The sequence below is a fragment of the Talpa occidentalis genome, unplaced genomic scaffold (genome assembly GCF_014898055.3).
Source record: "Talpa occidentalis isolate TD23 unplaced genomic scaffold, MPIMG_talOcc4v2.1 talOcc4.9, whole genome shotgun sequence".
Taxonomy (NCBI): domain Eukaryota; kingdom Metazoa; phylum Chordata; class Mammalia; order Eulipotyphla; family Talpidae; genus Talpa; species Talpa occidentalis.
In genome coordinates this window covers 60270609-60285347 of record NW_023605305.1, presented here as the reverse complement: position 1 = coordinate 60285347, position 14739 = coordinate 60270609, and the positions used below count along the sequence as shown (strand labels likewise).

General features: G+C 37.8%; 1 protein-coding gene across 4 annotated transcripts in view; it reads left to right on the top strand.

Moving 5' to 3' along the window:
- The window catches only part of NFIA (nuclear factor I A), a 365327-nt gene that overhangs the window by 309081 nt on the left and 41507 nt on the right, over positions 1 to 14739 (top strand). For all 4 annotated transcript variants that reach the window (XM_054691349.1, XM_037498442.2, XM_037498444.2 and 1 more), the window contains exon 9: positions 355 to 520. In XM_054691349.1, coding sequence (XP_054547324.1) covers positions 355 to 520 — 166 coding nt within the window. The remainder of the gene's footprint in view (positions 1 to 354; positions 521 to 14739) is intronic.

Genomic DNA, 14739 nt, shown 5'->3' with positions numbered 1-14739 from the left:
TGATGAAGGTAACAATTCATGCAGAATCAAAACATTCCCAGCACAAATTAGTTACTCAGATGACAAATCCAGAGTGACCACCGGCAGCTCATGTCATGGAACAATAAGCAAAGGTCAGCGGAATCCAAGAGATAAGTATAGGAGGCATCAAGCCTGTGTTGCTGATGTACTTTTTATGCAATGCCTTGAGCGCAGTCCAGCAGTTCTTCATCTTATGGAAGAATTCAAGCAGCTAAGTCACTTAGTGATTTACATGTAAGGTACCTAATGAATCCTTTGTTTTTAGAGACGCTAATGGTTGATGTCTGTTTCTTCTCTTTCTTGTCCATATCTGTTTTCTTCCCATGCTCACAGCCCAATGGGAGTAGCCAAGGCAAAGTGCACAACCCATTCCTTCCCACCCCAATGTTGCCACCGCCGCCGCCACCACCGATGGCCAGGCCTGTGCCTCTGCCGGTGCCAGACACAAAGCCTCCGACCACGTCAACAGAAGGAGGCGCAGCCTCCCCCACCTCACCAAGTAAGTATAGCTGAGACAAGGCACCGGTCACGGTCATGTATAAAGCTCTGTGTGCTTGACTCCTCACGTAGGCTTCATCCCTCACTGCATAGCCCTACTGATAGGCACAGATCCCCACTGATGGTTGCAGCAAGAGCTTGCAGAGCCAAGAGCAGACCACAGTGAACTCTGCTCTGGGCTACTATCAGCCCCACCATATGTGGCAATGAGTGGGTACTTAGGTGGATAAAGTGGCTTAACTGTTCAGGTAGGACTAAATCAAGATATGAACTATTACAATTTGCATATTACTTGAGTGGCCTTGAATGCTATCCTCATGATCATCAAACAGCATCTACTTATTTGATTCTTACTAGCAAAAATTCCTCACATTTCTGTACAGCCTTGCCTTCCAGTAACTTACAGTCCAAGAAAATGCGCTTGATGAGCTACAAAGGATATACTTCCTACATCAAATAGAGAAGAAAAGTTTAGATCAAAGTAGCAATTCCAAGGTGTGTACATTGAACATCTGCCAAGAGTAAGAGCCTGGCAGAAGATTAAAGCTAGAAGCCAGGGCATTGCATGGCTAAGCTTGGCAGGGGAGGATGTAGAAGGTAGAACTGGATGGAAAGAGAAATCGAAATCTTGGCTTTTCTCTGAATACTCTAGAAATGATGAGACAATATAGGGTTTCAAAATTTTTTTAGAAGATGGGAATGATGACTTGATCAATTAGAGGGAGAACAAGCTGCAGATATTTCCTGCTATCTTAGAGATGATGAAGGCATAGAAACAGCTTGAATATACAAATTTGGTTTTTAATAGTATCTGGAACCATGACAGAAAGAGCGATGGCTGGAGGCAGAGTTCCCAGGTGACGGATGGACTAGCTCATCTTCAGAGAGGGTGTGATGAGTGCCTTCCCTAAAACTTTACAGTGGGATAAAAGTAAATAAAAAAGTGAATAAAAGTGAATCTGATACAGTGGCCCTAAAGAGAGACTTTCAGGAGGTCTGCAAAGGAGGTGAGACTGGAAGCAAGGAATCTACTAAGGAAAAACTTAGAAAAAGTCAGGAAATAGGTGTTAAGATCAAGTTACTTGAGTAGCAGTAATAGAAGTTGAATAAAACACCCAGAGGGGTGTTGTGTAGACCTAAGCTTTGGGGTTGTGCAACCATTCAGTTGAATATAGTCAAGAATAATCCCGGCTACCCAGGTTCCTTACTCTCAGTGTTAGGTGTAGGAGAGAAAGGGTCAAACAGGAAAAATGAGTTTGTGTTGACACCATGTTCATTGGATTTAATTCTGGGGAACTGGATCCAGAATGTCTAGAGTCCTTCATGGACACAAATTGCATGTGAGGGTTATCTGGTATGTATTCCTTTTTCATAATACATGCAGAAGTGAGTGGTATTGTCCATGGATTATGGTGTATGGCAAGGAAGATTGAAGGTTCAGAGACCTATTTGAGATGGTTCAAAGCTTGTCAACAGAGAAGTAAACGTTTAAGTAACCAATGACACAGGGAGCAAGCTAGGTTTGGTCTGTAGATCTTGGAAGCTCAGCTTGGAAAAACTTCTAAGAAGCAGAGACGCATAGGTGTGTCATGCTAATTGGGTTTTAACAAACATCTTCAAACATAGAGAAATAACCATCTTGAATTCTGTTTAAATCCAGTCACTGGGCATATTGGCACATGGATGGGCAGCCCCAGGCTTTTGTGCCTGTACATGCTGGTGTGTCCCACTTTTCTGTTTATCTTCTATTACAGAATACTGTTGAAGTTCTTTAAAAGTCTAGTGATAATATTCTACCCATTCATGAACACATCCTCACCTCCAATATCAATGTTTTACACATTTTCTTACAAAATCTATAGTGCATTTTCTAGTAATGAACATGGGATTTTTCTAGGCATTGTGGCAGAGTGGGAATACTATATGCAACTTCTGAAGTCTAAAGGATAGACACTGAAATCTCCATCTTTCAAATGATTAACTGTTTTTCTCTGCAAGACACAGTCTTTCACCTGTAAACCCTAGATGTTAATACCTACCAGGGAGGGTTGAGTGAAATAAACCATGATAAGTACTACCACCAAATGAATTGGACATTTTATTACTTTCCCAAACCCTTACCTAGTAGAAGGCTCCGGGCCTAGGTACTGGTGAGACATGTCTGTAGAACCTGTAGAAGGTACTCAGCCTCTAAATCAGGTAGAAGTCTTTGGGTTCATACTTCTGGACTGTTCTGTGGAGTCACTCAAATGCCATGTTTAAAAAGATAACCTGTCATGCCAGCTTCAAACATTCCTTCACCAGCCTGGGAGGAAAGAAGAAGGGGTCTTGGCAGATCCAATTTATATGGTTGCATGTTCTTTAGAACAGTATTTAAGGATATTTGGGAAAAGGAAAGTATCATGAGAGAGAAGACTATAATTTGATATAGGTAATTTGATACTTTTTGAATTGCAGGATTCTAGGAATATAAACAAAGCAAAATGTTCTAATAGCAGAGAAAATTCCTTATCATCATAAAATTTAAACCTGTTTTAACCCTGGGGTCTGCTCTATTCAAAATAATATGTTGTTTCACAGTAATGTATCACCTTACTATCTTCGACTTGAATTAATGACTGTTATAGTCTGGAAGACCTGTCATATATAGTATAGGAGAAGCCTCTCAAATTAAAAATCTCATGGTCCATATTGAGAAATTTAAAGATCCACATCACATCAGAAAAAATCTTCTTCTATGTCCTGATTTCTGAAGCAATAGGTAAATAAAATACAGGGAAGAAATCAGATAGAATACCAGACTATAACCTCTACTGTTAAGAGAATTTAGTTTATAACTGCAGGCAAGTGTACTTCCTAACTGCAGGCAAGTATGCCGCTGAAATCCAGAGTGACACAGACATGCCCACCCAGTTGTAGGCAGTGCTAGACCACTACAGCCTTCCCTACAGGGGGTCTGCCCTACCATGTTGAGCACATGGAGGTGCAGATGGTTGGGTGCCATCACCTGTCTCCCTGAGATAAAGAGGTGAGGAAGAGGGATCATGTCCAGTTTATGCTTCCAAACTCTACAATCTAGAAAGTATAAGTGAGCAAGTGGAGAGGGGCCAAGACTATATGGAAGAGATATCAGGAGGGAAGTAGCTTCCTCTCCCTTAACATTCATCTTTGATGACTACCTTCTCTCAATCATCTATTTAGCCTTCAGAGACTGAGCACCTGGCATGTGCCAAGGACTGCGTTAGCTACTCGGGATACAGAAATGATTAATTGCTGCTCTAAAGAAATGTGGATGTATCGAGGGAGATAGCGGGTAACTAATAGTTCAAATGGACAACTCTGGAGCTAAGGAATGGAAAGATGTTGCAGAGGGCTTGAGACAGACTTTTTTCCAGGTGTAGGGACCCAGGTAAAGATTTTTTTAGGGAGGGAGTAGCTTCTAAACTATTTAGTAGGAATAACATAGTGTGATTTTATTTATTTTTTTAAAGATTTATATATTTATGCATACAAGAACTGGGGTACAGGCCAGAGTGTAGCGGGTGAGAGGATTCACCAGAGACAGAGTGGGGAGCAGAACAGGCAGATCTACTGAAATACACTGCTGAGGGGAGCAAAGGGTGAGTCAGGAGAGGTCTGCTGAGCCATGTGGGCCACCTCCTTGGCCGGGGATCGAACTCGTGCTATGGTGGTTGCGGATTGCTCCTTAGTGCTGCGTATTAACCCCTTGCACCACCAGGGAGGCCCTCATTGTGTGCTTTTAGTCTGAAAGAGAAGGTAGAACTTTTCTTCTAAAACCACCTTAGGGAGAAGGCCTACAATTGGATTACCACTGAATGAAAATTTAGAGTCAAAGTATAGTTTCATGAAATAGGTGCTTTCTTAGAAATTAAAACCACAGGATGGTTGGCTCCTGTTTATCTTTCTCAGTTTATTGGAGGTCAGCCTTAGCTCAAAGAAACACTGTGACAGGGTATTGAATGCACATGTTCAAGTCCCAGCAGAATGGCTGGAATGGAGCCTTTTCCAGAAACACTAATTGTATAACCTAGAACAGCCTTTTCCATTTAAGGGTTTGCAATAGCTTGCAATAAAATAAGATTTTAAAAGTTGAAAATCATGCCAAGGATCTCCTATATTGCCAGCTTTCCTGGGCCTCAACTACTTTGTTAGTGGAAATAGCACTAACTGCTCTCCCCTCTCTCACGTGCAGATGGTTAGGAGGAACTGGGGTGACGGATGTGCTGTGCTGTAGACAGTTAAAAGTCCAAGGCATCATTTTTAATATCCTTTTATAATGAAATACAAATGGATGTTGGCCTAAAGCAGAATATGTATTTTTAAACTAATCAGTTGCCTCTGGCACCAATACTCAACTTGCTTACAGCTGTGGCCACAAAAACAGAGGTAAGACAGATTTGGGGGAAAATTGCCTATGAAATAAATACATTTGAATGGGAAAAATCCTTACCAGTGCCTACAAAACAGAGGGGTGGGGGGTGGAGTTAACTATTTAGATATCTCTCAAAGAGAACTTTTATGTTGTTGATTTATTTGGAGAAATATTGACATACTAGGAGAATTAGAAGGGATCACCTGTAACCTGTAAGAGTAATTCACACCTAATGTATTCCATTCCTTTTGATTAACTACCTTTCTGGACTTAGATACCCAGTGAAGGAATATGTCTCCTGTCCTTCATTTGTTGAATAAATAATTATTGACCATTAACCATTTGCCAAGTAGTGTTTTGGATGTTAGGATTCAGCAGGAAATGAAATAGACATTCCTGACCTATGCAGCTTTTATTTGAGAGAAGGAAGAAAGTCATTGCACAAAATTTTAAGTATTGTAGGTAGATGTGATGTAACATGGTGATGTATAAATGCTATGAAGAAAAATGAGGCACAGAGGGTCAGGAGTAATGGAAATGGGACGTAGCCATAAATAAATAGGGTGATGAGGGAAGGCCTGTCTGAGAAGGGGAAGTTTGATCAAAGGCTTGAGGGAAGTGAGAGGGTGAGCCATGACACTGTAAAGGGAAGAACTTTCCAACACAAGAATAGCTAGTACAACCTGCTGTGTTTGAGAAGCAGGCAGGAGGCCAGTGTGGTGAGCACAGAGGGAGTGAGTACATGTAGGGCGCATCACGCAGATGAGTTTGGGGGTTCAGAAAACAAATGATGTAGATTCTTGTAGGCCAATGTAAGGATTTTAACCTTAACTGTGAATGAGGAAGTGAGATGGGGAGCAGCACCGTAGTGCTATCCACAAAATCAGGTAACAGAAACCCCCTGAAGCCATTGCTGAAAATGCATTGCAGGGGGCAAGAGTTAAAATTGGTAGAGACCATTAAGAGACTGGTTTTTAATCAATGAATACAATAAGTGTCTCCTACTTGCCAGCCACTGTTGTAGGCACAAGGGATGCAAAAGTGACTGAAACAGAATTTCCTTCCTTTGTGGGCAAATAATAACTAAAATATAATTAAACCAGACAGTACAAGGGAGAAAACTGAAACATGGAGGTAAGGTTGGGCATATGGCAGTAATCCAGGGTGAGTCGGTAACTGCAACCGTGAGGATGGTAAGAAATATTTGAAGAGAGAATTGACAGCATTTACCGGCACTTTAGATGTGGATTGAGAAATCAATCAGTAGTTTCTTCTTAGGAAGAGCAGTTCTTGGTGAGGGGTGGAGATCAGAAGTTTGGTTTGCCTAAGTTATATTTGAGGTGCCTATTGGATATCTTCCTGGTGAGACTAATTATAACAACATCCTAACTATGGTTGCGCTTTGCAGTCTATTGAGTTTTTCTACATAGATCATCTCAATGATTGGAAAGGGACTCCTTTTCAAACATCTGAGGATAACAGTGCAATAGTAGGAATCTCTCATTATGTTTAGGTCTATTTGTGATATAATCATTCAAAATGCACTATTCATTTTCTTAAATATATTGTAAGATCCAATTTTTATATAATAGGTTGGCACCAAGATCATACTATAAAAATGGACTTTTTCTAGAAAAGAGATTGAAGATTGGTATATTAACCTAGAATTATAATGGCAAAAAAACAACTTTTGAATGATGATGGAAAATAAAACATGTATATTTTCCTTTTTTAATGAAATAGGAACACAGAAACTCAAAAAAAATGCATGAAAGACTCATAAACCTTTTTTCTTCATGCCTTCTTATCCTTGAACTTTTGATTTTTTTAACTAGAATTCTATTAAAATAGAAACATGTTCTTTATTATTTATTTTCATATTGCTGATGAATATCATATATAATAATATGAGTAAATATGAGCTTTTAACCAAGAACATAACAAAAATCTATGACCAAGATCGAAATTTTCCAATCTAATAATTAAGAAACACTCAATGCTTTTTGGTTAGCAAGCCTCTTTAAACATCCTCATTATTTCACTCCACCTTCCTTTTGCTCATGTGAGGTCAGGATTTTTCAGAAAAGGAAATCAACCTTAGAAAGTGGAGGTTACTTTCCCAAGATTATACTCCAGTGGTAACTTGGTAGGCACTCTGATAAACTCAGGCCTCCCCATGCTCTGCTAGTACCTCGTACTGTGACTGATGAAATTACGAAGTGCTATGGCGTGATTTCCGGTTCCTTGGGAGCCATGATTGCAAGCTCATGTCTGAAATGAATCACAACAAACTATTGAGATCTTACGCGTTGTGTAGGGTACTTTTGGTAACGGTTTATCTTGTTGTAAAGTCTCACATAATCCTATAAATATTTTCATTCGCCTGATTGAGAAAGATGAGGCTTGAGGGATAAGATAACTTACTCAGAGTCATTCAGCCAGGTATAGCAGGGCCATGCTACACACCCAGCCTCCTTCAACATAAGTTCATATGGTTGGTCATAACCTCCTCTGAGTATCCTTGATTTAGTCCAAAAGTATCCATATTTTTGCAATGAAAATTCTATCTGAGAAACATAACAAGATGTTGCAGTCACTCATACTTGAGTATAATTTGAGTTTCTGTTGCTGAGAATAATTTGTTAGCAGGGGAAGAAAGAAAGTAAACGGCCTCCCCTGGTGGCGCAGCAGTTGAGCGCTGGGCTGCGAAGCTGCCTGCAGCCTCTGCAGCGCTGGTTTGATCCCCGGCCACCTGCGAGGGTACCACATGGTGCAACAGACCTCTCCTGCCACCCACTGCTCTCCTCAGCAGTGTATTTCGTTGGTCTGCCTGTTCTGTTCCCCGCTCTGGCTCCGGTGAATTCTCTCACCCTCTGGCTCTTCTGACTGTACCCAGTGCTTGTATAAATAAATAAATAAATAAATAAATAAATCTTAAAAAAAAAAAAAAAGGCTAAGAAAAAAAAAAAGAAAGTAAAGATTTGGGGGACACATACAGCAAAAACAGTAAAAAGGTATAAAAATAGGAGATATTGATAAAAGACAGGTTTCTTTGTTCTCCAGAGCTCTCCAGAACTGGAAATATTGACAAACAATGAAAAAAATTGTTTTCTGAGTTTTCACCCAGATGCTGGCTGATCTCCTTTTCAGCAATACTTTTTTAATGGTTATAACATATTGTTTTAATCAGTAATTAAATTTAGAGGAAGTCAGTGAATGACATGCATATTTGCACAATTTTTAGACAACATGAGGACCATGTTTCCTTTTTCCAAGAAAAATTGCTGCATAATTACAAAAGAATAAAAAAAAATCAGTGTTCTTTTGAAAAATACTTTTTCAATTCTGGTATGTGGACTTTTCATTATTCTTAATTTTTTTTTCCAATTTGCATTACATAATTCTCTCTTAAATGTACATTTTCATGAGTTTTTATAACATCATAGATTCTTAAGCCAACATCACAGACAGATTACAAATCAATTCCAAAGAACTCCCTCCTCATTCTTAATAATTTTAGGTTAATGTCTGATATCACTTAGTGCCAGGGGGAACTTACTTTACTTTGATGTGTTTAAACATTGATTTGAATTTCTCTACCTGTGCTGTTGCTTTCATTTTTTTTTTATTTCTGATATCCTTATGAATTAGAAAGAGACCTATATTTCTACAATACTGTAAAATACAATGATAGTAGCATGTTAAGAGAGGAAAAGACATTATTCAGTGAAGAATATTTTAACTATCCAGAAAAAGTTAAATTCCTCACACCAAAACAAATTCTCATGGAGGAAAAATATACACAAAAATGTTAAACCTAAAAATACCACACGGAAAATAGGACAATTAAAAAAATAACACTGGAATGAAAAAGGTGTTTCTAAATAGTACGGAAACCTAGACTATGAAAAGACATGAATCCACTGAAAGACAAAAGATAAAGTGGGAAAAATATTTGCAACACATATGCTAGAGAGCTAAGTTAGCTAACATATAAATCATGTTTAAAATTCAGATAAAGACCAACATTGCAATAGAAATTAAGAGTATAAACTTAGGGCCTCCCCGGTGGCGCAGCGGTTGAGCACTGGGTTGCGAAGCTGCCCGCAGCCTCTGCAGCGCCAGTTCAATCCCCGGCTGCTCCCCAGCCACCTGAGGAGAGTCCCACAGGGCGCACCGACCTCTCCTGCCGCCCGCTGCTCCCCTCAGCAGTGTACTTCGGTCCCTCTGCCTGCTCTGCTCCCCGCTCTGGCTCTGGTGAATTCTCTCACCCTCCCGCGCCTCTGACTATACCCAATGCTTGTATAAATAATAAATAAATCTTTAAAAAAAAAAGTATAAACTTAGAGAAATGAAAAACAATGAATGATATCTCATTCATGTAGCATGAAAGCAATACATATGAAAATTTGAATGACAGTTTTGCCTATCAGATTAACAAAGACTGGAAAGTATCATCCCCAAAATATAGACTATAGTGTAGAAGACAGGCACTCACCTGTACTGTTGGAGGGCTACAATCGATTCAACCTCTTCAGAGGACAATTTGTTTATTTGTATCTATAAAACAATATATATATACATGAATCACATATATTATATTAAATTTAAGTGTAACCATTGCATGTAGTTTGATATGTGAGCAGAAATGTACATCAGGTATTCTTTACAACATTGATTATAACAAAAGATTGTTAATAACCTAAATATTCACCAATATGAAATGATTGTTACTAACCTAAATATTTTACCAATATGAAATACTTAATACTCTTTTTTTTTTTGAAAGATTTATTTATTTATTTATACAAGCACTGCATACAGTCAGAAGCGCAGGAGGGTGAGAGAATTCACCAGAGCCAGAGTGGGGAACAAAACAGGCAAACCGACAAAATACACTGCTGAGGGGAACTGCGGGCAGCTTCGCAGCCCAGCGCTCAACCGCTGCGCCACCAGGGGAGGCCCAATACTTAATATTCTTAAAAATAAAACAAGTCTGTATGAATTCACCAAGCAGAGTACTGGAAAGCATGTGAGGAATACCACCATACAGTGGAGGTCAAATATGCACATTTGCTTGTGTATTGGAGGGTAGATACTGGTATGTTGGGAGATAGTTTTTGGTGCCTTAGTCAATGAGAATGAAAGCTGTTACTGACCTTTAAATCCCCTTTTACATGCAATATAATGATTTTTCTATTTTACAAAATATTTGTCTAGTGATCTAAGGTTTTTTTAACCTCATTAACTATAGTGACTAAAAGCCACACATGAGACAAGGAGTCTCACAAGGAGGCAGTTCATAAAGTCCTGGGCAATCTTTATCATCTAGACTCTAGGTCCACTAACCTGAACTGGTTGTGAAAGCAAAATATGTGTGATCTTTCAGATAAAGTATAATATTCTTTTTCCTTCACAGATAGCATAGAATTTAGTGTAAGGTGGCATTTTAGTTCTCAGTAGCCACTATTTAGTCCCAATTTCTGCTTTGGGAATCTGTTGAATACGGATGTACATGTACTATCTTAAATAATGATTTTTCATGAATACGTTTTGCAGAGTATTTCTACTTTGTGTACAATGCAATTTTTAATGTGCACATTGTAGAGCAAAGAAAAATAATTACTGAAAATCAAACACTTGAGTAGATCTTTTTATATGCATTACCTTAGTTACCTTTAGTAGCTATTATAAATCTGAAAAACTGGAATTGTTAACCCTCTTTGTAGAAAGAAGAAACCGAGGCCAAGCCAGTATTCAAAACCAAGTGTGTTAGACTCTGAGTCCACTGCTTTCCGCTCTACCAGGATACATGTGAAACACTACATGACTCTCACTGAGGTTATAACCCATGCAAGTCTTGTTTTTGCCTGAATTTTTAACTTTTTCAGATTACAAAAGTGGCATATGACTTTTAAGATTTTCTTTGTAAAGATATTATGTGACAGGATAGGAAACTTGAAAAATAAAGACGCTTTCTAAAAAGAACATTATGTTCTCCTGTAATAACTATAATATTTTGGTCTGATTTTCCCCAACTTTTTTCCTTGTGAATGTTTATTCTATTTTGCTATATATAAAACATCTGTACAATGATTGTGATCATATAAATGATAATAATATTTTGTATGCTATTTTCTTAATTACTATTTTCCTAAGTGTACCTTTTCTTATTTTGTATAAAAAGGACATAAGGATATGAATTTAAACAATTTTTGCCCTATTAGAACACATTAGTCCTTGTCACAACCTATGTAATATCTTCCATATATGGTTTACACAGCATGTCATTGATTGTATATTTTTGTCCCCCAACATTAATGATTTCATTAGGATAGATTTCGAGAATTGGGGCTATTAATACATAGAGTTTGACTGTTCCCTATAATTACCAAGTTGTGTTCCCAAGATTCTGCCAGTTTATACCTTCAAATTATTTATGAATATGATCATAACATTAACCTGTGAGAGAGTTGAATATTATTTTTTAAAATGCATAGTCACATTTTGAAATCAGTAGACCCCTGGTTGGATGATGGTAGTATTTTTTTTTTCCTTCAATTCTTTTCATATAAAACACAATGGGGTGCTGGGGATTTCCCATCTTATTGACTCAGCCTATCTTCAGAGATCACTTCCTGGATCTCCTTTGTGAAGAGAGTAGTTTGTTAGACATTCACAGAGAGGTGAAGCCTTAGTTGAAGGGCTAACAGTATTGGAGGAAATAATATTTGTTTTGCTGGGCTCTTTATGTAGAAAGACTCAGAGAGATTAACTGCCTTGCCAAAATCTCATTTCTAGTAAAAGATGAAACAGATTAAATCCAGTATTTTCTGGTTCTAAAATTCACTTTCTATTGACTATATTGTATTGCTCCCCCAAAAAAGACTGTTATTTGGCATTTCAAGTTTCCATTTGTGTTTATTGAAGATTAAAAATTACTGGAAGGTATTTTAAAATCACCTGTAGTCCTACTCTTCAGAGATAATCACTTTCTGTGTACATTTTAAACATAATTGATCATGACATAAGTGTGATAGGTATATCTCTAGATACAGTTTTATAGAATTATTTTATTAATTTTACTTCATGTAATAGACACATCATTAACGCTAATTTTATATAGATTATAAATAATTTTATTATCTATTTGAAGTGACAACATTTATTATGATTTAGAGGTATAGGATTACCTCCTTCAAGTGTTACAACACTCACCCACCACCAAGACTCTGAAAGTCCTCCTCCATCATCCATTGTACCCCTTCCCCACTTCACATTTAACCCTAATATTTAATGACAACAAATACTCCAGCATAAGCATGAAGCATTTGCTAATAAACTAGTTCTAATTTGTTGTTCTTATAAGTAATGCTGTAATGAACATCTTGGAGCATAAATCTTTATCCATACTTTTAAGTATTTTTTTAGGATAAATTCCTAGTAGGTTTCCAGAAGCACACTGCCTTTGCAAGGCCACAAAAGCCTTTCAAGAGGGAGCAATCCAATATATTGATCTAAATATCTTATTAGTAAACCCCAGCTGAATCTAGGCTTTGTTCCCTGTGGCTATGTAATATAACGGTCACCTGTACCTACCCATCTGCATTGCTGCTGCTGATCAATAACTATGTTCTCTCCATTGAACAATACACATCATACACATAAAAATAAGTAACAGTTACAGAAATTGGATTAGCCATCAAAAATAAATGAAAATTAACTGAAAAGAGGCTATCTTCTTATCCTTTAAAATTATGATGAAAAGTATTAGGCAGTTTAAATAGACTTCATATAAGAGTCACTCATTGCAAAGTGTCTCCTTATCACACAGATTTTGGAATCATCTAGTCAAAGCATCTCCAGTTTACCAGTGACTCTGATCCCTTCTCCCTGCGTGCGCATGAGTTGTCTTACACTTTCCTTTCTGCGTGTCTGACCGTGATGGTTTGAGCCCCTAAAGTCCTCTGAGGATCCTTAATACAAGTGGAAATACCAGCAGAGCAAAGCCATCTGCCTTTGCCATATTGATTCTTTTCATGATTTTTGTCAACTCTTGCACATGAGACACATCATGCAAATTGTTGCCATCCATGTTAAGTAATGCTAATATATTAAAGTTCGCATTCATTCACTTTTCAGAAAGAAAGCTTGTGGGTATGTTTTTCTGTAATAATTTACTAGTGATAAGTAGGCTTTAATTTCATGCCCTGGGAGCTATGTCATTTTTTTGGTGGTAGTGGTGGTAACTTGTTTGTAGAGACAAAGGATTTGCAGAGATAATAGAGTAGGTAACTGCTACACAGATGTGATCAAAATAATGGAAATTCAGTGTGGTTATCTTGAAGATTCCAAACATCTGGGTGAAAACTCTGGCGTTTATTCAATCACATGGGAATTTTTAAATCCCCAAATACTAGACCATGTATAAGCAAAGACTGTGTCTCCTTGACTGTTTATGGTTATTAATAATGCTGAGCCAGGCCCTGTAAACTTATCAATACTGATAGATTGCCTTGAAGGAAACACTCTTCAATATCCTCCATTCCTTTTGAGAAAAACGTTCCTTTTATGTTCTTGCAACAAATAGTGCTATTCAAGTTCCTAAATGAGTTCAAGGGTAATTAGCCTATCTATTTTTTTAATAGTTTCTGCATTGTTTTAGAAATGAAAATTTTCTCACAGGGCTTTTTAAAAAATATATGTGACTGGTTCAGTGAAAAGAAGATTCTAGAAGCTATTTCAAGTAGGTATTTGAAACTCTCACTGTTTCAATTTACAAACGAATGGTTTCTCATGCACTTTTCCCTGTCAGGTGTCATTGATAAACATTTAATAAATTGCAATTGAATACACAGGAATCTGTTCAAGTCGGCACTCCTAGACTTGTTTTGATTACTTCTGTCCAATAACTAGCACATTCCTGGGCAGGTAGTAAAATCACAGTAAGTCTATTTTGAATAAAATTGAATTTTTGAGTGGTTATTTTTAGAGGGAAATCCCCATGTGGAATATGTCTGACATTCTTAAAACAAGGGAACATGAGAAGTGCATTTTGAACCTTGAAGGGTTAGAGCTAGAGAGTAAGGGTATCTAGTTGTCTTAATGGGCTGTAGAGTGGAAATTTGGTACTTTTATTTTATAAATTATTTTTTCCTCTTAAAAAAACAATTTGATTTACATCATCCCTTCATTTTCAAACATTTGAGAACCTGATCCTTAAAATTTTACTTCCTTTCCCATTGGCAAAAACATAATTTGCAGTGTCCCATTATTTCTCCCTTCCCTCCGTCCCCTAACTCTGTCCCTCTGTGTGTGCTGCTTCCTTTGTGACTCCCAAACCATCTGAACCTGAAAACCAAAACATCATTTACAGCCTGTTGCAAAAACCACCTCCATCCTCTGTTCTCCTGCCAGGTGTCACTTTCTGTCCTTTAACACCACGCAGTACTTATTTATATTGCTTTAGGCACTCATGTTTCCATTTTCTGTACTTATCTCTCCTGTATTCAATGTATTCAAGGCTGGCAATGTGTCTTGCTCACCTTTGTATTTCCCATAATATGCCAGTATAGGGCCTGGCACAGAGTAGCTGTGTGCGAGGATAGAAAGAGGTGGGGGCATCAGTATGAGTATATAAAGTATCTCTCTTTGTTGACACACTCCTGCAATCAGACTTGTGGAGGTTGAGCAAATGAAGAAGGGGTGTTCTCTCCTTTCATATAATTGGAGTCTCCAATGAAACAGAACACAAATCTCTCTTCAAACTTCACGTCAATTGGTAGGCCAAGCAGCCAGGTTTAGAAGACTTAATTGCTTCCTGTATC